The 26,883-nt window shown below is 27.1% G+C and overlaps 4 protein-coding genes across 4 annotated transcripts; all 4 read left to right on the top strand.

Moving 5' to 3' along the window:
- The first annotated feature begins 3,291 nt into the window (after positions 1 to 3,291).
- Positions 3,292 to 14,987, top strand: LOC105839173 (zinc finger protein 2). Its single transcript, XM_036289614.1, has 6 exons — positions 3,292 to 5,535; positions 7,955 to 8,135; positions 8,328 to 8,332; positions 8,721 to 8,936; positions 10,986 to 11,191; positions 13,693 to 14,987. Exons 1-6 carry the CDS (start codon positions 5,436 to 5,438, stop codon positions 13,951 to 13,953), a joined length of 969 nt encoding a protein of 322 aa, XP_036145507.1. The 5' UTR covers positions 3,292 to 5,435; the 3' UTR covers positions 13,954 to 14,987.
- Positions 10,191 to 11,607, top strand: LOC114255203 (zinc finger protein 275). Its single transcript, XM_028193291.2, has one exon. It carries the CDS (start codon positions 11,000 to 11,002, stop codon positions 11,300 to 11,302), a length of 303 nt encoding a protein of 100 aa, XP_028049092.1. The 5' UTR covers positions 10,191 to 10,999; the 3' UTR covers positions 11,303 to 11,607.
- An 884-nt stretch (positions 14,988 to 15,871) lies between the features above and the next one.
- LOC114254045 (zinc finger and SCAN domain-containing protein 12) lies at positions 15,872 to 19,131 on the top strand. Its single transcript, XM_036289616.1, has 3 exons — positions 15,872 to 15,905; positions 16,617 to 16,730; positions 18,716 to 19,131. The coding sequence occupies exons 1-3, from the start codon at positions 15,872 to 15,874 to the stop codon at positions 19,129 to 19,131; spliced, it is 564 nt and encodes a 187-aa protein (XP_036145509.1).
- A 1,784-nt stretch (positions 19,132 to 20,915) lies between these two features.
- LOC105836280 (longitudinals lacking protein, isoforms A/B/D/L) lies at positions 20,916 to 23,565 on the top strand. Its single transcript, XM_012680214.3, has one exon. It carries the CDS (start codon positions 21,997 to 21,999, stop codon positions 22,462 to 22,464), a length of 468 nt encoding a protein of 155 aa, XP_012535668.1. The 5' UTR covers positions 20,916 to 21,996; the 3' UTR covers positions 22,465 to 23,565.
- The last annotated feature ends 3,318 nt before the right edge of the window (positions 23,566 to 26,883 follow it).

A 26,883-nucleotide genomic window follows, 5' to 3' on the forward strand; every position in this document is an offset into this window, starting at 1 on the left:
ATTAGCATAGTGGCGTGCGTGAGTGAGCGAGTGGCGAGAAAAAAGTAAAAGAAAAAAAAAATGAGCCGAGTGAGAACAGTAAGAAAACTGCGAAAACTGAAAAGTGATGCATGCTACATGTCCTCGGCAAGGGCATAATACTGTGTATTTCCAACTATATATAATAAAAATTGTTATTCCACATTATTCCGGTTATTTTGACATAAAGTTTTGAGCTATGAAATATTTTGCAGCAAAATAACAGAAATGTATCGGCGAGCCTTATTTAGATTTTAGTTCATACGAAATTAGCGATTGATAGGAAAGAGCTTAAAATTAATTGTTTTTTGTAAGGAGATCAGTGAATTTTGTAATACTTAATTTAATAAATTTTACAATTAAATTTATAATAAGTTTAAGTTCATTTATAGATCAATATTTAGATTTACAGATTTGTTTGATCATAGTATATTTTTATTTCGCACTTGTATGTGATTTGTTAATCTCCTAATCCCCATAATCCCTAAAATTCTAAAAAAGTATATCAAATCGATTTTTTGTAAAATAAAATTTTAGAGTACGAAACGAAGAATGAAATTAATTCAGAAAGAGTGATTTATTTATGAATAAATTTAATTTGACTTATGAATAAATTCAATTTGTTTATAAATTCAATTTTTAAAGCCAATACGAGGCACAGGTGTATAAGTACATATACGCGATTTTTTTTACTTTTATATACTTCCAATTCTTCTTTTTATGACTCTCTACGCATGCAATAAACTTCTTAGTAAATATTGTTTCGCCTTTGATTAAAACTCTTTTGAGCTGATAACTTTTAGTAAATAAATAAATAAATTAATTAATTAATATATATTAATAAATATATAAATTAATTAATTAAAGTGAATACAATATAACTGAAATCACTTTTTTAATAAGATTATAATTAGTATATAATTTTTTTAGTCTGAATTTAAAACTTTTAATCAAGAATACCGCGTAAATAATTAGAAATTGCATGAAACAAATATGATTTTTTCAATTTCTTCCACTTATATCAATTTTATGTACAGGTCCCGAGCTATGTACGGAGTATATCTACTCTCATTTCAAAGATACAGGCGACTGTTTAGATGCGAAAAGTGCTAACTCCAAGATGTTTTTGATGACCGCTTTAAATTATCCAAAAGACGATAGAAAAAAACAGAGTTATACGTGTGACTTATGTGATAACAAATTCAAATAAAAGTATCTACATTGTTTACGTCGTCATCAATTGAAATGCGGTAACAAAGAACCAAAATACAAATGCAAATTCTGTACAAGAAAATTCTACAGGCGAGATTATCTTCAAACAGTGTGCAAAACATTGGCTTTTAAAAAGTTTAGAAAATTGTCAACAAGAAAAAAATAAAAACTTAACTCGATCGCTTTACATATAATATAAAGTTAATGCAAAAATATATATTCTGTTACATATAATATATAATATAATACATATAATATAAAGTTATTTATTTTTTAAGATAGTATGAGCATCTACATCTTCTTGTGATATGATACGTAAACCTGATACGACATAAACAATTGTTATTTTCGCATTATATATTTTGCTATAATTTGTAAACAAAATTTTAAAAAATTACAAAACAATTAAATTAATTCAGAATGAGAAATAATTTATTTAAAAATAAAATTTATTTCAAAGTTAATATATATACACAAGCTTAAGGTACACGGATGTACGTGTAAGAAGAATAATCTTTTCTACTTTTATATACTGCCAATTATTTTTTTTTCATAATCAAACAAGGAACCAAAAAACAAATTTTGAGCAAAGAAATTGTACAGCCAGGATCAACAAATTTTATTTAATTCATATGAATTTAGTCCTTAAAAAGGGCACTGATCATATTCTACACAGAATAATTGTACACAATCAGAATTCTACATAAATAACACAAAAAATTTTACATGGAAAAACTGTGCATAAGAATTATCTTTGAATTAAAAATAGCATACGGATATATTGTGCGTAGAAAATACAGTTTTTTTACGCACAATATATCTGTATGTAATTTTTAATTCATGGATAATTCTTATGCACAGTTTTTCCACGTACAATTTTTTTGTGTACAATATATTTGTGTAGAATATTCTGATCGTGTACAATTATTTTGTGTAGAATATGATCAGTGCCTTAAAAAGAGTATTTTAAAATAAATATGTTTTATTATTGAGTTCAGCAATTTTGTAATGCTTATGTTAATAACGTTTTGCAATTAAATGAATAATAAATTTAACATTTAAGTTTATGTATAGTTTAATATTTAGAGTTACAGCTTTGTTTAATTAAAAGTATTTTTTATTTTACACTTGTATGTTTTTTGTCAATCTCTTAATGCAAGTAGTTTCTAAAATTCAAAAAATTATAATAATTTTTTGTATAATTTTAAAATACAGAACAAAAGAATAAAGTTAACTAATTAAAATAATCCAATTTATTTGTTTATTAATAACTCTAAATTTAATTTAAAACTAATACGTGCTTAAGACGCGTATTAGGCTAATACATACATATGCACAATATGTATACGCATATATTTGCGATAAGGTGATGATCTTTCTTACTTTAATATACTTTCAATTGTTCTTTTTTCCTATGCAATTCCACTCTCCATGCATGTAATAAATTCCTCCTTAATTATCTAAATATCCTTTCAATTTTTATTCAGACACGATTATTTTTAGTTAATCCTCAGTAAACAAATTTATTAAAATGGGTATCAATGTAACCTAAACCACTTATGTAATGACTGTTACTGGTATTTTTTTTTCTAAATCCAAGTTTGCGCTTTTTTATTTCACCTGAGAACATTGTGTATGTAATCAGCAATTTTACGAAACGAATACGATCTGTTGATTTTTTCACTCACATCAGTTTTATGTACAGGTCCCCAGATGTGCGGGATATGGAGCATATCTTCCCACGAATTCAAAAATATGAATGATGATTCTTTGGACGCAAGGAGATTCAATGACGTCATAACGTTTCCAATGACTGCTTCGGATAATTTAATGAAAGATTCAAACAAACGACGGACGTTTGCGTGTAATTTATGTGGCAACGAATACACGTGGTTATGCAGTTTACGTCGCCATCAATTGCAGTGCGGTAACAAGGAAGCAAAAATCAGTTGCAATTTCTGCGATAAAAAGTTCTACAGGCGGGACAGACTTAAGCAACATCTGTTTGTGTATCACTCTTATTTGCCTGCCGAATATGAGAAACCTAGCGAAAGTGTTAACTAGGAAAAAATAAAGTTGTAGACCAATTGTTAAAAACATTCAATTGTATATCCAACACAAAATTTAAGATAGCCCCACATTCTGTCGTGTATCTTATATTGAAGTGCTGTGTTTACAATAGGTAGTATGTGCATCCTCTTGATGTGTATAAACTTGACGCGACGTAATTAATTATGAAATAATAAGTTAAATAATTTGCTTGTATATGCATATACTTCGTAATTTAGAGATGACGTTTTACGAGATCTATGAAATATATAATTGTTTTTTTTTTCTCAATTCAACTCTTTATGCATATAACAGACCTTTTACTGGGTGCCTAAATATTGTTTCAATTTTGATTAAAACTCCGTTCAGTCGATGATTCTTAGTAAATAATTCATTATAAGTTAATTTCAATTTACTCTACTTATATAATGATTATAACCAGTATAAAGTTCTGTATTTACATTTAAGTCTGCGTTTTTCTCTTTTCACTTTGAAATGCCGAATGTATAAATTAGCAAATGCTCGAAACGAATACGTTTGACGATTTATTCCATTCATCCCAGTTTTATGTGCAGGACCCAAGATAATCGAAGTACGGACCATATCTCCCCGAGAATTCAAAAATACAGACTCTTCAAACAACTCCGAGATGTGCACAACAAATGCGGATGACTTAAATAAATGCCAGGTTTTTACATGCAAATGTGGCAAGAAATATTCGCGGTTATATAGTTTACGTTGTCATCAATTACAGTGCGATAACAAGAAACCACAATTTATATGCAATTTCTGCGCACAAAAGTTCTATTGGCTGTACAAACTTAAAGAACACCTGTTTATATATCACTCTTACTTGCCCTACAAATACGAAAAGCCTACAAAGATATTAACTAGGAAAAAATAAAATTGTATTCCGATCATTAAAAACATTTAATGTATATCCAATGCAAATATTTTAAATCTTTTTTTTTCTGAGAAGATTTATACATTTTACCACCGCGTGCTATAAATTTGGCAATAAAACTAATATTAAATTTATTTAGGCTTAGTACATTTGGATTTATAGAACTATTTGATAAATATTTTTTATTTTGAACTTTTATATAATGTGCTACTCTTTTATAATTCTGTATGTATAAGCTTACATATAGTATATATTTTTTAGTTGAGTAAATGCTAGTGTAATTTTGATATTATATATTAGTATTTTTAATTACAGATATCTCTTTATTTATGAGGTTACGGAATTTATGTCGAAAATCAAATTTAACATTAAAACCGTCGTTACATACATGTATTTTTAAACTAATGTATTATTGATATTATTTTATATAAACGAAACATATTATTTATACAAAACTTGTTACTAAATTTTTGACTAAAATTATATAGACTTATTTGAAAAGTGATGACACAAAACAGTTTTTGGTTTAGTACTTTTTTATTATATAAAACTAATATTTAATTTAAAAAATAAATCAATGCGACTAAAACAAAAATACCGCGATTGTGCGTGCCAATTGTACCAAAAATTCGTAAGTCAAAGTAGTCATAAATAAAGAGATATCGGTATTAAGTATAATATATTATGTATGTATTAAGTATGATATATTATTTTTGTATGATTAATTGTATAACTAAAAACCATAAATCTTGTCATAATATATTCATGTTATTTGTAATGTAATATAATAAAATTTTATATCTTTATTTCTTAAACGAATTTTTTTCTAGATTTTCTAATATGTAGATAGTTTATATATAGTGCGATTTTTCTCTACAGAATATTTTCTTTTTTAACTCACGAACACACATTTTTATATTACATACGACAATAATTGATAGGTATCTAATATCAAATTTATATTGGATACTTATATTCCATGTCAGATAAAAAATCCTAATTCTAACAATTTATCTGTAAGCAACATGTAAAGGCAGTGATTGTTTATCATAAATGATTTAAAATTAGCTCTTTCAACATCAAAATACATAAAATCGCTTTTGATGTTGCGAAACGAGAAACGTAAATCGAGGGAACAGCTTAACGATCGTCAATTTTTCTTTTCAGATTCTTCCCTGAAATCCTGGTCTTGTTACCGATGCAGTAAACGATATGTGTGGCGGGATTCTTTGGCGAAACACCTGCGGGTCGAATGCGGAAAAGATCCTACCTTCGAGTGCCCGATCTGCGGAAGAAAATTCAAACACAAGCACCGATGGCAGTCGCACGCCAGACTAATTCATCATATTTACGTATGATCGAAATACGAATTAATCGATGAATTATAAAGGGATCGATACGTGCTAACAAAAAATGATATTTTTGATTTTTTCTTATGCGCTAGCTGTTAATCCGAGAACGATTACACATTTGTTAAAATAGTTGCACGTGATTCTTTCTCTTTTTTTATTTATTGTATGATTATTTTTTGTAAAGGTTTTCATAAAAAATTATAGTACAAAATATTATCATAAAATACAAGTGTCTCATACAGAAGTCACATAATATTTTAGTAGATAACTTATTTTGAAAATTATTTAAAGTTAAAACTTTTGGTATGTAAATACTAGTGCTTGTGGCTCACCTAATGTTGTAACAGAATATTTGCTACATTGAAAGAAAAGTAGAAATTATCACAAGCAAATATTACTGATGATATTTTGTTTAATTTTTATTGGTTGAGAACAAAATCTGACAGAATATACATTTATACTGAAATATACCTGATAGAATATACAAAATATACTGAAATATACCTCAATTTTCTTATTAATCTTAATTTATGTTCTAGAAATAAAAATTTTTTTGCCGTATTTAAATATTTATTTTACTGAAATATAATTGTAATCCATAAATACATTTTATGTATTTTTAAGTGTTTATTTTGTAAAAATATTAAAAAAAATTTTTCTTAGCGTAATAAAATTTAAATTGTTATGCGCGTAAATTATTTTATCTTATAGAAAAGCCTTTTTTAATATTTTTTTCATGTTTTCTAAATTTAACAAAAGTATATTATCCAATTATTTTTCCCATCTTTTCTATTATTAAAAGTTTGTATTTTGAATGTTTTTTCTAGTTATAAACATGGATGGTTTATGAAAAAATGTGTGGTCTATGTAAAATTGACATTAATAATGCATACAATTATTAATCTTTTTTTTACAAAATAAATTATTATATGATAAAATATTTCATTTATTATTACTTACAATGTATTAATATTCGACGAATAAAAATATACAATTTGATTTATACTATATACAAAATAATAGGAGATAACAAATTGATATGCACGTAAATATAATTATCAGTTTAATTGGTTAAAGAAAAATGCTAGAAAAATAACTTAAATACTTTTTAATTAATATTTTCTAATGTAATTAATTTTCAAAATAATTTAAGTATTTAGTTTTTTGGCAATTGAATATCCTTTACATACTTTGTTTTTTGACGTTATAATTAATAAATAATAAAAAACTTATAACTCTTTTTCATTTTTTAATACCACTTTTGTACAATAATTTCCTCGTTATTTATCTCAAATAAAATTAATTATGTAACGGTTATTCTTTAATTTGATATATTTTCAGGATTTAGTAATGTCCCTATGAATCGACATAAAAACCATGCTATTTAAACGGTCTTCTGCTATTGCTCAAATAATTTGTAAAATTTGGGAGAAGTTTGAATCTATTTTTCTTTTTGTGGATATGCTCATAATAAAAGTGATTGCAAATATTATTTATGTTTGCTTTCTGAGACAGTTTATACAATTATAAAAAGCAGTAATGTTTGAGCGGCATAAAATAGTGTAAATAAAATATTTCAAAAATATTTCGTGTGTGTACTAAAATGTTTTCCTTTATATATCTTGCTGCGTACTAAAATACCAAGATAATATATATATTTAATAGCTGTGGATGTGTGTGTGTGTGTGTGTGTGTATGTGTGCGCGCGCGTGCGTGTGTGTATACATATGTGGATATATGTTATAAGATTTGATTTATTATTAAATTATATATTTTTTTCTTTAAAAGTTTATTTTAGACAATATGAAAAAAAAAATTTAAAGAATTCACAAGACATACATACACTGAAAAAAAAAACTAGAAACAAGTAAATATTTTTTTGAATAGTGCTAAGAACATATTTTATAGAAAATCAATAATATTTATTTAAAACAAGTACTAGTTTTCCATAATTTAGAAAATATTACTTGTTTGAAATAAATATTATTGATTTTCTATAAAATATATATTGTTAGCACTATTCAAAAAAATATTTACTTGTATCTAGCTTTTTTTTTTTCAGTGTACAAAATATATGTTTAATTATACATTTACATCAAAATGTAAAGTATATTATTACAAATTTCACAAATAAAATTGTATCCTAAAATCTAATGTGAATGATAGATTGTCTAAAATAAATTTATGATATTTCAGCATTCTGTAGAGATTGTTCTCTGCAAGCATACATTTTAGGAACATATCCAAAATTATTTTGATATGTATTAATATTTATCATGTTCTTAGTTTAGAAATTTGCAAGAAATACACAATGCATTCATTAATAATTGATAATTATATTGAAATCTTTAGTTTTTTATTGATTACAAGTATTTATCATTCGAAGGTCTTACTAACCGAAAGTTGTTATTACTTTCAGGGAACGACAACAACGGAAATTTATATACGTTGAATCTGGTGATTTGCCCGAATTGCAACAAACCTTGCCGTTACACTCATCTACTACACAGAGAATGCCTAAAGGAACGTCAATTTGCCTGTCCGAAATGCGGTAAAGCCTTCAGACGGAAGTATGACTTGCAAAGACACATGAATTCTTTGCACTAATTTGACAAATTGAACTAACAACTCGTTGCTGAAATCAAAGATTTGAAATCGAATTTGATTAAAAACTGAACATTATTATTTTTATTGTGTAAACGATTTATATACATTTTCTATATTTTGTATCTAATAAAATAAACTTATTATTCAAAATTTGTGGTTGTTTAATAGTTACATTTTTCTTCCAGAGGCAGTGAAAATATACATGAATTATTTGTAAATTATCTCTGATATTGCAGTTAATAAATATATTTATATAAACAACTTTTGCATACTCTAATTACTCTAATATATTAATATCGATTAGCATTATTATATGCTTTAAATTAAATATTATAATATTGATTTAAATTTATATATAGTACATGTATAACATATCTCTTTTTAAGTAATGTTTTAAGCAAATAAATTTTAATATATCTTAATAAATAAATAAAGCTTTTGTCATATAATTAAAAAGTTTTAAATGTTTTTATTTCACATATATAATACGATAATTATTTATCAATTAATTACAAATATTTATTATTTTATTATATTGTTATCAATGATTTAATTTTTTATGATTTTTTGTTTGATAGTTCCAAGATTGATCGTGAAGAACATAGAGGAATTAATGTACGTTAAAAAGCCAATGATTTACAAATGCACGAGATGCAACGAGAATTATGAATTAGAAACATCTTTACGAAGACATCAGAGATTGGAGTGCGGTGTTGAAGGTGTTGAACCTAAATACGAATGCCTGATATGTGGCAAGAAGCTCATGTATGAATTTATGTTAACTCGCCACTCTTGTAAGAATAGGAAGAATCTTTTTCCAGCATTGAGAAAAATATTTTAGTTGAATCTTTCGATACGATGTGGCTGCATTATGCAACAAAATTATATACGATTTGCAAAGAAAGTAGAATTTTTTTGTTTCTATGTATACAAAAGATGTTTATGTTCACACAGAATTGTTTATTGGCAAACTACACGTTAATTAATCTTACATTACTCATTAATTTTTCCTTCTAAATTCATGTTTATACTCATATTATTATGAAAATTATTATTAATTAATTATTGTTAGCAATGCAATTTTGGCAGCATTATAATTTATTCAAGAATTGCGTGATATAACAAAATTCGAATAATCCTATGTTATTTTTGAAATACAATAATTAAGGTTCAGTTTCAACTTAGTTTAATTGGAGTTTAACTAATTTAAATTATGAAATTGAGCCTACAATCAGAAAAGGATTTATTTTAAAGCATTTCATCATAATCATGTGTATTTTTTTGTAATTGTACTGTTAATAAGATTGAAACAATGATAGTTTCTTGTCGTTCTTTGCAGTGTCAAACTAATGTAACAAAATACAATCTAGTAAATACTACACACTTACATATTTCTAAAATATATAATTTTAATTTTTTTAAATTATATAATTTAATTTTTTTTTAAGAATTTGTATTTACTAGATTGTTAAATAATATTATTTCTTATCACATTAGTATAGAAAATAATTATGAATTGTGTTACAGTTATTGTTCTACGATACAATGTATTTAATTTCTTCGAACATCTTATTTTGTATAAACATAGAATTAGATATTTTGAGAATAAGTTTGGATTGTTATATACTATAAACGTATCATATTTCTTTAGATAATTTCGAATCTTTATTTTCAACGCATATACCGGATAAAGTTTACTAGACTGTTTATTAAGGTTAAATCAAGAATTAAATAATGTTTAAGTGTTCAAGATAGACTCTTTTTTTTTAAGTACATGTGTATAATTATTTTTGAATATTTAGATTTTCAAGACAGAAAAATCACTTATAGTTTTACTATACATAATATCTTTAGAAACATATAATATGATATACGAAAAACTGTTTTTTAATATAATAAACTGTGTAAAAAATACTGGCTATTACTTTTTGTATAAAAATTAAAATGGACCTTACAATAGTTAAATGCATATTTAATTAAATAAATTGCCCAAAAAGTTATTTGTTGATAATATTCTAAGAAAATTTCAGATATTAGTTTATTTAATTATTTAATTATTATTTTGACATTTATTTTTAGATAATATCTAAAAATTTGAATAATAAATGACGATGTTTATTTTGCGTAAAAATCCACAACAGCATGTTTATTCTTTTTTTAATATCTTTTCTTTTCCACTCTTTTTTTATAATTTATCTTTTCTGCATCATCGCACTTCCATCAATGACATTCCTTTACAGCTTATGTAAATTAAATATTAGTAATACTTTGGTTAAAACTTTTTTTATTTTCTGATCGGAAGTGGAGGCACTAATTGCACGAATCTAATCACTACAATGCTTACCAGCTGGCAATGTATGAAATCCCTGATATATTAATTATTTATTAAACATTTATAATTAATTAATTGCTGATAATTTATTATTATTAATTTTGGATGTTTTATAAAATTTTATTCTATTTTTTTTTTTTCATTTTAAAGGATAATTATTTTATTATGTATCAATTTTGTCTTCTTTGAATGATAAAACAAAATTTTCATAATTGTGTGTGAGTTACTTTCTGCAAATTATATTCTCTCAGATTACTTGCGCTGTTTTTTGAAACATTTTTAATGAAGCTGTAAAGAGAAATCGGTGACTGAAACATTTAAATCTGGTATCTTTAATTGACTTATATTACCAAAAATCCACTAAAGAAATCGAAAGTCGATTAGTCTGTCCACCTTGTTAGATAATAAATTTATTTCGTTCGATCTCTATTTCCTGTTTAAAGGAGCACTGTGACGTAGCGTCAAACAAGTCGCAAACAAATTGTCTAACCACATTGTCCTCTCGTTTCAGGTTTACTGGCGCAGATGCTGATGCAAGACGACAATGAATGGAGCCAAAGTGGAGCGAGTGGGTCACCATACAAGATTCCTAGGAGTATCCGAAAGACGAGCACGGGCGATGCCAAATACGAGTGCAACAGATGCGGGAAAACATACAAGGCTACGACATCTTTAAGCCGACATAAGCGACTTGAGTGCGGCGTTATGCCGTGCGAAGTATGTCCTATCTGTGGCCGCAGATTCAAGCACAGATTCGTCCTAAATGCCCACATCGTTGGTTGCGAGAGGAGAATGAATCAGACGATACAGAAGAAGGATTACGATTAAAGACAGCATTAATCAGCAAGGAAGAACGAGAACGATCGATTACGCAAAAATTACGATCAACAAATAACTTATATAAAGCAGGAATTGGTTGAAATATTTTTGATTGACACCATGTACTTCCAGAATATTTGTAATTAGAAATCCAAGAAATTCGTGCATGGAGAATAGATACTTTGCTTAATAATAATGTAAGATAAATATTATATATGTGAACGTTATATGAATGATATGCCCGTTATATTTCAAGATAATTGGCTTGCAAATGTTAATCTGAACTTTTAGAAAAGTAAAACAATTTTAAAAGATACGATTTTAGATTTTAATCGAAATTGCAGAAATGCAAGAAAAGGTGCTTTTTAAATTTTCACAAACGTATTTCGTGATTTTCATTTTTATACATAAGTACGAAAATGGTTTTTCTTTAGTCTAAATGAAATTTTTTTATCACATACTCTAATGGAAATAATTAAGAAAGAATATATGAATTTACATAAATTCATAAAATAAATAATCCTTTTGCGAGAAACGTTTTCCAATAAAAAATTTTTTATATAAAAATATATATTTATATATAAAATATTTATATATTATGTATATGTTTTTATATAAAGAAATTTTTATCAATTTGTGACGTATATATTGTATATATTTCAATAAATATTTTGCTAAATATTTGTAGAAATGCATACGTTACAGCCATAATGTATTTTATCTTTTATTACTTGTGCAGTTTAGTCACATAAAAATAGTCACATGAAATATATAGTCAACTGTTAATCTAAGCCAAACAAATATTATTATTTTGACACAGACGATATCGTCCATGCTTTTTACTTCGTGAATGAATAAATACTGCAAATACATACTTCCTATTTTATCATAAAAATGTGTAGTGACTCAGTAACGCGTAATCTGTATGTATCGTGTATATTGAGAATATATAAAATTGTTAAAACATATAATTAATTCATATATTTAAACTCATGTAGTCATTTTACATAATTCACGAGTACATATTTTGTGTGATTAACATTTTAATTGAAAATAGATAAACAAAATAATAATTTTGCATCTGTGAAATTGCACAATTATTATGTATCTGTTTTCTATCGTATTCTGGTTTGCATTTAATGTATTTTTATAAGTTTTGTTCTTATTGTAGAAAGCACAGTCCATTATCCAGATTTTTTTACATTTTATATATTTTTGTATTTAAAAAAATTTCTTTTAAATATTAAATAATTTTTTTTAAATTAATTGTATATATGAGAATAAATAAACGGTTAATAAAATTTGAGATTTGATCAACCTTTACTTCTGAAACAAGATTATTTAACATTGATTATTTAATGATAATTGATTAATACTTCTTTTATAATTTCCAACACATCTTTGTTGGAAATATACATACAATATATTTTTGCTACATTTTAATATTCCATTAATTTCCAATATTACTTTAATTTCCATGTTCCAATAATATTCATTTATTACATAATAATTTAGCAAAAAAATTTTCATCTTAATTTAAATTACGTTATCTTGTTTTTTTCTTTTATCTGAAACCCTTATAATTTTGCAGTCAGCCTCATAAAACAATCTGTCAGTTTACTTTTTTATTCAATAATTTTTATTTTATTTTTATAATTATTAATTTTATTTAATAACTTTTTTATTTAATAATTTTATGTTGACAGGATTTTAAACGAAAAACTACTCGATTTTCTGAGGAATATGGAAGAATATGCCAGATTTTTACGTGTAGTGATAATGAATACAATAAAATGACCTATTTACCAAGCAGTTTACATCGTCGTTATTTTTGTTGTTGATTCTATTGCAGATTTTGTCGAACAAAATAAAGTATTCTGTTTTTCAAACTTGACAATTTTAATAAAAAAAAAAGGAAAAAGCTATTATATCTTTAATTGTTTATGTGTGTAATTATGGTGTAGATTTTTTTTTATTATGTTTTATACGATGTTTTATCTGTATTTCTCTTTCATTTCTTTAAACGTATTCTAATTAACAAATAAATAACAAATAAATAACATAATACAATTTATCTAATCAAACTACCTGTAATAATACAAAATGTAAACAGGAGCCTTTTCTTCTCTATGAAAACAAAAGTTTTGTTAATAAAACTCTAATATAAAATTCAGGAATTATAAGAATTTAACAACTGATCTCTGTCACAAGAAAAGTAAATCATTAGACGATTAAATATCCATAAAAATTAATACTCATAGCGATATATTTGATTGAGTGTTAATTAATTTCATTTGATCGATTTATTTACTGAATCTCCTGTTAATTTGACTTTATTATTATATTTACGTGATTTTATTGATTACACTAATACATTATCAATTTCGCGGCAATAACAAAATCTTTTCCATATTCCAGGCGCCCTGATGCACGAATTTAAACTGAACACTGAATATTTCGAAAATCGTGGCCAAATGATGCCGCCGCAATATATGTGTGGCGAGTGTGGCAAAGGATATAAATGGATGGACAATCTGCGCCGACATCAAAGACTAGAATGCGGAAAACTGCCTAAGTGGCATTGCGAAATATGCCAGAAAATGTTCTACCGGCGATACGAATTAACAAAGCATTTAAATTTAAAACATCACATAACATAATCAATTCTCTTACAATGAAGATTCTTTTGTATAAAATACATATTAAGTTTCTTTGTCTTGTTCATGATTATTTTATAATTATAATTATGTTATACTTTATATCTTATACACACACATGTATATCTACATATGTGTGTGTATATGTGTGTGTGTATAACATATAAATTATAATTTTGTATAATTATATATATATACATATATATATATATGTATATATAATTTATATTTTAAATATGATCTTCGTTTTAGCTTTATCTTTCTTCTAGTAAACATTCTTATTAAGCCAAGTTTCACGCGTTCAACTTTTATTTAAAAAATAAATTTTGTAATATATGTTAACTATACAGGGTGTCCCAGAATGAATAATTTTTATTTTACAGAGTGAAAGAAAATAAAATTTTAAACTAAAAGTTTCTTTAAAAATTTTGGCTTAGACTATTATTTACTGAATTATTAATAAATAAAGTTGATCAATCAGACGGCGCGCGGCCGGCATACGCAGCAGCGTAGCGTGCCATGTGGCTCTACGGGCTCTCCACGCGCTTATTACACATTCCGTTACTTAAAGCTTTATTTTTATTTTTTATATTAATGAATAATTAAATAAATAAACTTAAATTAATAAATAAATAAAGAAATAAATAACTAAGTAAACTAATAAGTAAATAAATAAAAATAAATTAAATTAGAAATTATTTCAATTCCTTATTATTTTTTATTTTTAGTTGTTAATTATTTATTTGTGTACTTGTATTTATTTAATTATTTAAAATATTTATTTGATTCAATTACTTAATTCTCATAGTTGACTTAACAACGATAGACAAAATTAACTACAGAGAGTGTGTTATACAAAGGTATAAAAAAAATTGTTGATAAAAAGTATTAAAATAAATTGTTAGTAAACAATTTGTTTAAACAATTTTTTAAAGAATTATTTCAGCATGTGTTTTTAGGGCCACAAAAACCTAAAACGTGGAACAAATCTTAGCCGCAATTTACGTAAAAATGTTTTACTTTTAAATAAAAAAAAATTTTAATTTATTTTACTCTTTCCTCTCCTCTTTAAAAAATGTTTTCAAATAATAAGAAAGAAATAAAAAATGGTAGAATACGAATTATTTTTATTAATTGAATTTAAAATAATAGCACCGAATTCTACGGGAAAAATTGCATAAGGAACGCATATCGATATTAAGAAATTATTTAAGAAATTGTTTAAACATTCTTTTTAAAACTGTTTTTAAGTAAAAATTGATAGCTCCTTTGCTACAAAAAAATCATTCTAATAATTAAAAAAAACATGCTGAAATAATTCTTTAAAAAATTGTTTAAACAAATTGTTTACTAACAATTTATTTTAATACTTTTTATCAACAATTTTTTTTATACCTTTGTATAACACACTCTCCGTAGTTAATTTTGTCTATCGCTGCCAAATCAACTATGAGAATTAAGTAATTAAATCAAATAAATATTTTAAATAATTAAATAAATACAAGTACACAAATAAATAATTAACAACTAAAAATAAAAAATAATAAATTATTGAAACAATTTCTAATTTTATTTATTTTTATCTATTTACTTATTAGTTTACTTAGTTATTTATTTCTCTATTTATTTATTAATTTAAATTTATTTATTTATTCATTAATATAAAAAATAAAAATAAAGTTTTAAGTAAGAGAATGTGTAATAAGCGCGTGGAGAGCCCGTGGAGCCACATGGCACGCTACGCTGCTGCGTATGCCGACCGCGCGCCGTTTGATTGATCAACTTTATTTATTAATAATTTAGTAAATAATAGTCTAAGCCAAAATTTTTAAAGGAACATTTAGTTTAAAATTTTATTCTCTTTCATTCTATAAAATAAAAATTATTCATTCTGGGACACCCTGTATATTAGTGAACTGATATGCCGATTTGTATCGATCGTGCAATAAGTCAAAGTAAATAATATTAATCGTATTGAAATCTTCCAGAACAAATAGATATTAAATTTATTTATTTTTTAAATTTATTATTTTAAAATTTGTTTTTTTTACGTCGAATTTTATTACCGATTTACTTATAAATCGTATTACATAATAAAACGTCATAGATATTATATCAAAATGAGAAACAACTTATGTTCATTTACGCATTAAATCACAAATTTATGTATAAATTAAAAACCAAAAAAGCTATTCGATTATTATTGGTTTACTTCGTTAATTTTTTCTTTTAATCCATTGCATATTATTATATTATAAGATTGTATTATAAGAAAACTTTATCAAATAATGTTAGCAATTCTTGAATTTAAAGATATAAGGTATTGACAAAGTGAATATTTAATTATTATGTAATTTGGTTCTTCGCGAATTTATCAATAAAACAATATTATAAAAAAATAATGATTGAATAATACTGCGTTTCTATTATTTCCCTATTTTTCTTTTATAAACATTGTACATTGTGTGGCATTGCATTTATTATTTTTTCGAAATTCTGTCATTGAAACCGTCGTACTTTAATTCATCGATAACAGCGTGTTCATACGCAATCGCCTTTCTGAATTGCATGTGCTTATGAAATTCTTCCCTCACAATTTCTTTTTTCGCAAATTTTAAGATAATCAAGACATAAACTTAACCTTTCTTTTTCTCTTTTTTTTATAGATAGCAATGATGATGAACTGTCCGATTGGTTAATAGAACCATTCGTAAAGCAGGAACTCGACGAGGGTTTCGAATTCGTGGATACCACTCTATATAATCCACTATTTATGAAGCGTAAGAGAAAGCAGATGAACGTCACCCCACTCGTTTGCGAAGAATGCGGAAGGAATTTCTCAAGGATCGATAGTCTCAGAAGACACGAAAAGCTGTACTGCAAAACGAAAAGCAAGCCTAGCGTTGATTCGCAAAAGATCGAAAAAAATTGAAAAAAATCATTGTCTCCGCGTAATTACAATAAATAGCGTGTTACGCTCATGCGCCTTATTTAGTTTAAAAAGGCTTGAACAATGTGCGAATCGTACGATCGTATAAATGATCTAAATTTCTCCAAGTTTTTCCTATTTCGCAAAAGTGCATGAGATTTTCTCAAGAAAACTTAAAAAATCTTCAAACAGCATATTATCAAATATTATAAATCTAATTAGTTTATAAATTTAAGAATAAGATTAAAAATCTAAAAATAAGAATTTATAATACGCTAATTGATCTTTTAAGATAAGATTCTAAAGAATAACATAAGATAAAATTCTAAAAGCAACGTATTATCATGAATCATATTGAGATATCTTTTGCACTTTTTAGGATTGGGAAAACTAGTACATAAGCTAGATTTATTGTAGAAAAGTTTAATATAAAATTTTTTAGTCTGTCCAACGAAAGGGTTTTTTATCCTATGCATAACAAGGTATAGAGCTAGTAAATTATAATAACATTGATGTATGAACTAATTGGATTGATTTTAAGTTCTATTTTCTAATACTGTCTTTCTATTTTTCTCAATAAAACAACAAAGAGAGGAAAACTCTTAATTAAAATGTTGGACAGATCTGTTCTATATTCGTTAATTTCTACTGTTATTTTGATTTGGTATCGAAAATGAATAGAAAAGTATCGAAAAGATATAGCGCTCCATCTTAACGCTAAATCTTTATTTTTATTATATTTTTTTTTATTTACTTATTTTGCGTTTTACACAATGTATTTATACCCTTTTTCATTAAAATATTACACTATTTATATTAAAACTTATAATCAATTTTTTTATGTATATTAGTTTCTGGAAAAGATTATAACAATTTATACTTATATTTACAACTTTTAAAATTTTCTAATTTTTTATAAATCTTTTTTTAGACCAATCGTTTTCACATAGATCCCAATTGTTTTATTCAAAATTTAATAAAAATCGAAATGAGAATAAGAAATTATGAAATGAGAAAAGAGAGAAAGGGCTTTTAATCGCTAAGTATATATATTTTAATATTCTAAAAGTATATGTATTTTAAGAAAGTTAATTTTAAGTTTTTATTCTCAAGTAAAATTAATGAAGAATAAGTAAGAAAATATTATTTAATGTATTTTTTTCTATTAGATTTATTTCTGTATTTTTTCTTATTTTATTGTAATATTCGTACTCAACGATGAATTATAACGATTCATCATTGGATATGAATATTATGAATCCTAAAAACGAATTATAATGATTTCACAAAACGTAAATGTCCGCAAATATGGAGTTTGTATAAAATTTGACAAATATGCGTGTACATAAATGTATTTTGTAGTTATAACAAAAAACAAATTAATTCACAATCTGCGTATTGAGATATAATAATAGTATAATATGTTTATGCACCATCATTATTTTTTTAATCAATAAATATTAATAAATTTTGAGAAAATAAGTTTCTTGCTGAACTTTCACCCTTTTATATAAAGTTGTGTACAAAAAAAGTACCTAACCTTTTATTACCTTATTAACAAAACTTCCAAAAGAAACAATTTTATGATTAACAATTAAAGTTTTTGAGAAAACTTTCTCTTCTTTCCTCCCTCAATTCCTGCCTCTTTCTATCTTTTTATATCCTCCCTTCTTTTCTTTAATTTCTATGATTCTATAACTTTTCACATTATAATTACTGAAATCAGAAGTAATTTAAATTATGCATGCCGCTGGCTTTACGCTGCTCGCTTGCCAGTTGCCTTGCACGTCTTACTATGTAGTCTCGCTTTTTAACAGACTGACGATGTCTTTACAGACGAGAATGGACAGTGCACCGCGGAGAAAAGCAACGATGAGGAACCGGAAGTCTGCGAGGTGCCCTTTCACGGTCAACTTAACTACCTGCTCTGCGATTCGCCAATCCTGAACAGCGTGGAAACAAACGTGATTCAGAAAAATTCCAAGTCCTGCCAACAATTTCGTTGCGACGGCTGCGGTAGAGCATACACGCGAGTTGACAGTCTGAAACGTCATCAGCAGAAGTGCGATGAGTTTCTAGCATCGTTCCAAGATCGGCAGGAGACACTAGAGAGGCTTCAGCAGCAGGAATATTATTGTAATCAGTGCGGCAAATCCTACAGAAGGCTAGATACTTTACGTCGGCATCAGCGACAAGTGTGTGGCGACAAAGAGAGCAACAATTCTTCAAAAATAGATAAGACGAGCTTATAAGTCATAAAACCGATCGTGATATCGATCAACTTTAGAGAATAGAAAAATAGAACGTCTGTTGTAATAAGATAAAATAATGCGATTTTGCGAACGAAACTTTGAATTGATATTTGCTAAAAATATCGAATAATAATGTCAGGTAATTTAAACAGTTACACTGATATAGTATACCAATGACTGATGTTTTCATAATCGAATTATAGCGGATTATTAATTGCGCGAAATTGATATCTCGCTTCATTAAAAACGTGAAACAATTCAACAGAGTGAGTGGGAGAGAGAGAGAGAGAGAGAGAGAGAGAGAGAGAGAGAGAGAGAGAGAGAAATTCTATATGTTTTATTGTATACAATCGATGAAAGATTTGGCTTCATATTCTATATGAACTTTATTAGATATTTAAGCGTGTACAAAATCCAAAAATATTAATGCGTGTAATAAATTTATTGTTCATGCGCGATTAAAAAAATTATATATTAAAAATTTATATATAAATATTATATAAATATGCTAATATATAAATACTTATATCTTTATATTATATTTCTGTAGTATAAATATATAACTATTATTTATATTATATATTTATATAAATGTTTATATATAAATATTTATGTAAGTTTCGTCCAACTTTTTGGCAATCACTGCCAATACAAATTAACAAAAATTATTAGAATTTTATTCATTTCACATAGATTGTATATATCTCACGTTAAAAATTATCAAATAAGATTGATCCGTTTAAGCAGTGATTATAAGTTTTGCACAATGTAAGATCAAAATAATATTAGTTATATATACAGATGTAAATTATGTATACACATACATACTGTATTTGATGTATTTTATTTTATGCATTCTACTTCTATATTTCTATATACGCATAATTAATTAAGCTTCTTTTTACAAAAGCACTAAAAATCACGAATATGTACACATGAAAACAAAGATTGTAGAATTTAGTTTCTTTTGAAATAATCGCGACAATAATAACTGTGTAACAGATAAATGATTATTTGAATGTCAAGACGACACATAACGCCGCTTTTTTTGTGTGCTTCGATCTCAAGCGTAAAATAACTATTATAAAAAGCTCGATTACAAAGTGAAATGCTATTGATTAAATTGAATAAATCAAAAATATCATTCATATAACTTCTGAACAGATTCTTCTTACAACCGTAGAAAATTAATATGGAACCTGTTCCATAATTTCGAATCCCAATTTTATAGACCAAGTTGCTAAAGCGTGCCGTTTCTGATATCGTTGCATGCCGTTTATTCGTACTTAGCCTCGATCTCAAACTGAATAGCCACGACGCGACGCGATACGCGATCTTCTTGTAACTTCGACCCTGTTTAAGCGGATTCGGACGTTATCTAATCTCCGGCGCTCTGTTTTCTTGCCGCAGGAGTGGATCAACCAGAGGAGTACGATGCCTTATGGATGCTAGAGCGGAAGGCTCGCAGTATCGGTCAAGATAACCAGGAGTCCCGTCCGTTTCTGAGAAAATTGTACCCGCCGTCGAAGATGCATGAGTCTTTAGGGGCCAATAGCGATCCGAACGTTCAGGCATACGGCGGGGACTCATACATGTCAATGATACAAACCCACTACATTTGCACTGATTGCGGCAAGAAATACAAATGGCTGGACAGCCTGAAGAGGCATCAGAGGGTGGACTGCGGCAACAAGGAGAAAAAATTTGCTTGTCACGTTTGTGATCGAAAATTCAAGTATCGATATGAATTACGAAACCATATCACCGCACATCACGGCGGATGATTTTTTTCCCGTAGATATGGTTTCGAAAATTAAAAGAAGAATAAAAGAATGTGTGATCTAAAACTTTGTGACTGATGGCGATGCCACTTAAAATATTTGTGATCGAAATTTATCAGCAATAAGTTGATAGTGATTTTCAAACAATTGCATTTGCTCTCGAGAATAGTTTTGATTTATAAATTAGGTATCACTAAACAAATATTAGAAATCAATTATTTATCAATGTTACGAAAACAACTGATCTCTGCCCTTTCTATTGCATAAATAGATAATTAAATACATGTTTATAAATAATTATTGTAAATTATTTATTTTAAATTTTAAGAAATTTAATATTTACAATAAAATATAAGATTCTGTTTAATTTTTATTTTTAAAAATTGCAAAACAATTAATTGTTTTATCGTGCTTTGACATTGTTTAATATACGTTAGTGATATTATATGTTAATTGTTAATTATTATATATTAAAAGTTGGTCTAAATAAATAAAAATAAAAATTATGAATATAAAAAAATATTCTTTTACTTCCCATAATATTTTTTACGAAGATTATACTTTAGAAACTTTATGATGTTCTCCAAGGTTTATATATATTATAATATATCATATTTTAACTTATTTATTATTTTTATTATAGCATCTTCGTATATCTAATATCGATATATCTTATTTATATCTCACCGTACTTATAAACACTTTATAATCGAAACTAAAATCAAATTAATTATATTTTAATTATATGTTCTGTTATATATATTTTCAATCGACGCAATAAAATTGTTGTTATTGACATTTTCTAATACGACTAATGCAATAAATGAAAATATTTTTAATGTATAGAAAATGTAATTCTGCCTACATATATTAAACGTATTTAAATTATGTTTTAAGGAAAAGAAAACAAATTTTCTCCTTTCTTTTGCGTAAGAAAGATCCTCTAATCCTATGAAAATCCCAGATATCAAGGGCATTTTGTTTACAGTCGCTTTTATGGTGAATGGCTACGTGTAATTCAACTCATGCTGTATATGTCCGTGTCTTTGTCATGATTCCGTAATAATTCTAAAAAGCTAAATTTATGGTCGCCAATCCCTATGGCAAAAGGGCGCGACAATTCTGCCGACGCTGTACTGATTCTCTTGTGTGTTTTCTAGAGCGGAAGTACTCGCCAGGTGACGCCATCGATTTATACTATCAGTACCAGACGATGTATCTGCGATTGATGGCAGAGAATCAGTTAACTAAGGAGACAGCAACGAGAACGGCAGCAATTGAAAATCTATCGAGCGTTTCTCCCGGTAACGTTAGTAACGAGAAACTTCAAAACGGCCAATTGACGGAAGTTAACAGCAATCAGGTAACCGCGGGTAATCGCGATTACTATTGTCCACGTTGCGGTAATTCCTATACGAGACCGCACTCGTTGAATAGGCACATGAGATTCGAGTGTGGCGTAGAACCACAATTCGAATGTCCCATCTGTCACAAGAAGTCGAAACACAAACATAATTTGTTGTTACATATGAGAACTCATCAGAAACCTTGAGATCATTTGGTGCCATTGAGTGTTACGCGAGGAGAACACACTCAAAAAACTTTTTGTGAAACTTGAAAAATCACATGCATTTCACGATTTTAATTGTGGTTTGTCAGACTTAATCAACTGACACAAGTTTAATTTAATTAAAAGTATATAAGTTACAAGACTTAAGATACTTGGGACTTTTAGATTGATTTTTTTGTTGAGCTCACAAAGATATTTATGAATCCTAATGTCTCAAGTAAATTATTAATTTTTTAAACTAATTTCTTTGTATTTTTAGAAGGAAAGCTGTTCTTTCTCTTACGCGTAAACATCACTTTGTGATTAATCATAGACAATAAGCATTCGAAAAGTTCAAATACAAAATATATATAATATGTTTAATTTTGATAACACACACAACTGGTATTTAATTAATTAAATTATTTTTATTAATTAAAGAAAGAGAATTATATTATCTAATTATTAAATATTTTATCAACTAAGCATAATGTATTACTATATACTTCTTTGTATATAGTAAAGTTACCTAATTTGTTATGTCATAAATGAGCAAACAATTAGCTGAAACTTTTTGATACATAATTACAAGCCTTCCAAAGAATATGCAAAATAGAATGTACTTGTATAAAAATACATAAGATAAACGTATTTTGATACGTATGACGTATCAAAAGAACATTAAGTAGATTAGTTTTATAGCGTTTTCGACCGGTCTTGGATTAATCGCTCCGGGAGCGATTAATGACGTGATAAAGCCAATCACAGTCATTCTTCTGAAGAATGGAATAACTGTGATTGGCCAGTTCTAGAAAAATAAGAATCTGAGATGGGTTAACCCAACTCGGTTTTGCCCGAAAACGCCATTAGTTTCAATCTCAACTGCCAAGTTATAAAAAGTGCTTACATGCAATTCTTATTAAGACAAAATCCCCAAATTTAGTTTTTATTTTACAAAATAATAACAGAATAAGTAAAAATTAGTAAACGGAATCTTTTTTGTTGATTGTTTTTCATTAATCGGGTTTATAATTTTGTGACTGGAAGTACAATATCCAATCAAATTGCTAATATAATTGACAAATATAATAAATAAATAAAAAATTATAAGTATTAAAAATATAACAAATAATTTTATAAATGTAAAACTTAATATCAGTAAGGTTATCGACATTGTTACTGTTAAAGCCAGTAATTTTTTATTATGTACGTAATGTGTGTTCGAACTTTAGTTAAAAAAAAAATATATATATATAACTATATATATATATATATATATATATATATATATATATTTATAAATATTCTGTAGATAATTCATATTAGATGAGATTTATATAAAATTTTTAATTAATTTGTATCATCAAATTAATTATATATTTTTTGTATTTGTTGAATCTGTTATTAGCAATGTCAAAACAGATTTTAGATTAACGTTTACAGACTGATTCACTGCCATATTGATTTTCTGCCTAAGCAATTTTTGTTGGTAATTTTTATTATCCTAACAGCGGCAGACTGAATTATATATGTTCAAACTTGAACTGCATTTCTGTCACTAAACGTAGTACTAAGTTTATTATAGTTCTATACTATAAATAATTTAATCCGTTATGTATAAGACGTTTACGAAAACTGCGTAAAATTCGCAAGAGAAGTTGAATATAATTTAATTAATTACAAATAAAACGCGAATGCTTCTCTTCGAGGCGTTTTGTATATTTGTTTACATATATTTCCAGTCTGTGTTTGCTGATAATGAAAACATTTACTTGAACTAATTAAAAGTCATCGTCTATAATCAGAAATAAACTGTGATTGTGAACGTGCAAAATTATTAACGCAATTATGATGTATTCAATGTACATAAATGAAGAATTAACTGAAAACGCGAGAGATATATATACAAAAATTTATGCTGCGTACTTCTATCGCACGTTGAATGTATATAATGATAAGAATGAGCCTATATTTCTAGAGCATAAGAGAGCAGTGCCAACGAAACGAATAGTCTGAATAACACATATACATACATACATACACATATATATATATATATATATATATATATATATATATATACTTATATGTAAATACGTAATATATAATTCGACAGAGATATATTCTATAAATTTTCATAAAAGAGAGTCTATAACAATCGCGTCTTCGTATATAACGATCTCTTTTTGTTAAATATATGCACACTAAGACTTAAAATTTATGTATACATAAACTGCGAATATATACATGTCTTTACATACATTATGTAACAGTGCAGTAAAAATAAACGCGTATATTTTGTAATCTAGAATTTTATTTAGACAAGACCCCGTCAGACTAATTTCCTGCTATTTTTAATTTATTCGATAATTTACGTATTACATATGAATGTTTACATATCAATCTTTTAACTTTCTCATGAATCAGTCGTTAATGCGTCATTTTTTTTTACAAAATTTTTGGAGTAACTACGACAGTTCGATTGATTCCAATCATGTCACTATAATATTGTTTTGATATTATTATTATGCATATTATAAAAACGGGACGTAGATAAATGCATGTAGTAGTAAATCATATCAAAGTTGTCATGTCTGTTGAAGAGATACGTTTTTGTTGTGAAAATGCCATGCAATGCGTTTATCACATGCATAATGCAGTTTATCACATGAGATTTATCAAAGGCAATTCATAAAAAAACGCTCGCTTCTTGCTAATGCATGTAGTTTAGGAACTATTGTAGAAGAACTATTGCAAGACGCCGTGACACAGGATCAAGCGCGCGTACGCAAGAACAATATCAGTGAGATCTATTATTGTCAAAAGGAAATGTGTAATGATCACCCTGACTTGCGGCATGATTCGCTATACGTATACTCGGTGTTTTCATTTAGCCAGCTAACGCTTTTCTATTTTTCCTTTATACTCGCACGCGAGAGCACGAAGGAAGAAAAAAAGAGACTGCGTGTATGTCTTATTGTATTTCTTATATTCTTTCCGACGAATGTTTCAGTTTGGAAGCGATTGAAGGATGCGGAGCCGCCATTTCTTTGTCCGAAATGCGGCCGCACTTACTCGCACAAGTGCAACCTGACGAGGCATTTACGTCTCGAATGCGGCGTCGGGCCCAGATTTCAGTGCGGGAATTGCAAAAAGCGATTCAAGCACCGTCACCACCTACGGGACCACCAGAGAATTCACTTCTATACGAACAGCGGCTAACTGAAGAGACGCGTAACTAAAACCACCTAATTACAAAAACTGCTCGTACCTAACAGCTCCTTATCCGCGGTTTCGTTAATTATTTGTTGTCGGTCGTACGTACGTTTGTCGAGTTAATTATTTATCAGTTGATTAAGATAATGTACAATCTGTGATCCTTTAAGTACCAAAAAGTACTGAAAGCAGTTATTTACTTTTGCGCCGTAAGCTTGTTTAACGGAATGATGCAATTTTAGAAACATTGCTTTTGACTCTTTAAACACAAGGAAGGGCATGTATATTTACTATACATATAGTAATATGTAAAGAAATGAGTATAAACGAATTAATGTTAAATCCAGATTTTGCAGTATTAACAAATTGCAACAGTACTTTGTTGTGTTATCTCTAAATATTATTTTGGAAAGCGTTAATGACCAAGCTATGAATCATCAACATGTTAAATGAATTCAAAGTACCTAAATTCTATTATGAGGTTCACGCTAATACTAGAAATATAATTGCACCGATTTGAGAAATATCGTAGATACCAAATACCAATAGCGCAAAGAAGAAAGCGTCATTGAAAACTTCACGGCATGTATACTTAAATATTACTATTAGATTTTATAATAATTATTTAGTTTGTAGTAACAGAACCACATCACTTTTTGAAAACGCTATGGGTACTGTGGAATATTTAACACAGATGTAAATGAAGAATAGTTTCGAAATTACTGTTTCAATGTTCGTGACGTGTGATTGTCCAACTCGTGCCAAAGGAGAACTATAGTAATTTATAGCATGTTTTATAACGGTGCGATATATTGTCCAGATACATGGATGCAAATGCTCATCATAACAGTCACACTTAGAAACAAATGTCCGACACAACGAGCTGCATCACGATACATCCGTAAAGAGTGAAACCAAAAATCGCCTCTTTCACCACCTTTGAATTTCGACTTGAATTCGATAAACAATAGTTATGTATAAGACATTAATCCCCTAGAAGTTTCAGATTGTGCTTATATATAACTATTGTTTAGCATCAAATTCAAATCGGAATTCAAAAATGGCGAAAGAGGCAATTTTTGGCCTGTTTTTGGCCTCGCTCTTTATTATACATATAATAAAGACATTTACTGAATGTACATAAAAACCAATGGCCATAATTAAATCCGTCTCTACTTTTGAAAGAAAAACTCCGTGTAATAAACA

This window comes from Monomorium pharaonis, chromosome 7, assembly GCF_013373865.1.
Source record: "Monomorium pharaonis isolate MP-MQ-018 chromosome 7, ASM1337386v2, whole genome shotgun sequence".
Taxonomy (NCBI): Eukaryota; Metazoa; Arthropoda; class Insecta; order Hymenoptera; family Formicidae; genus Monomorium; species Monomorium pharaonis.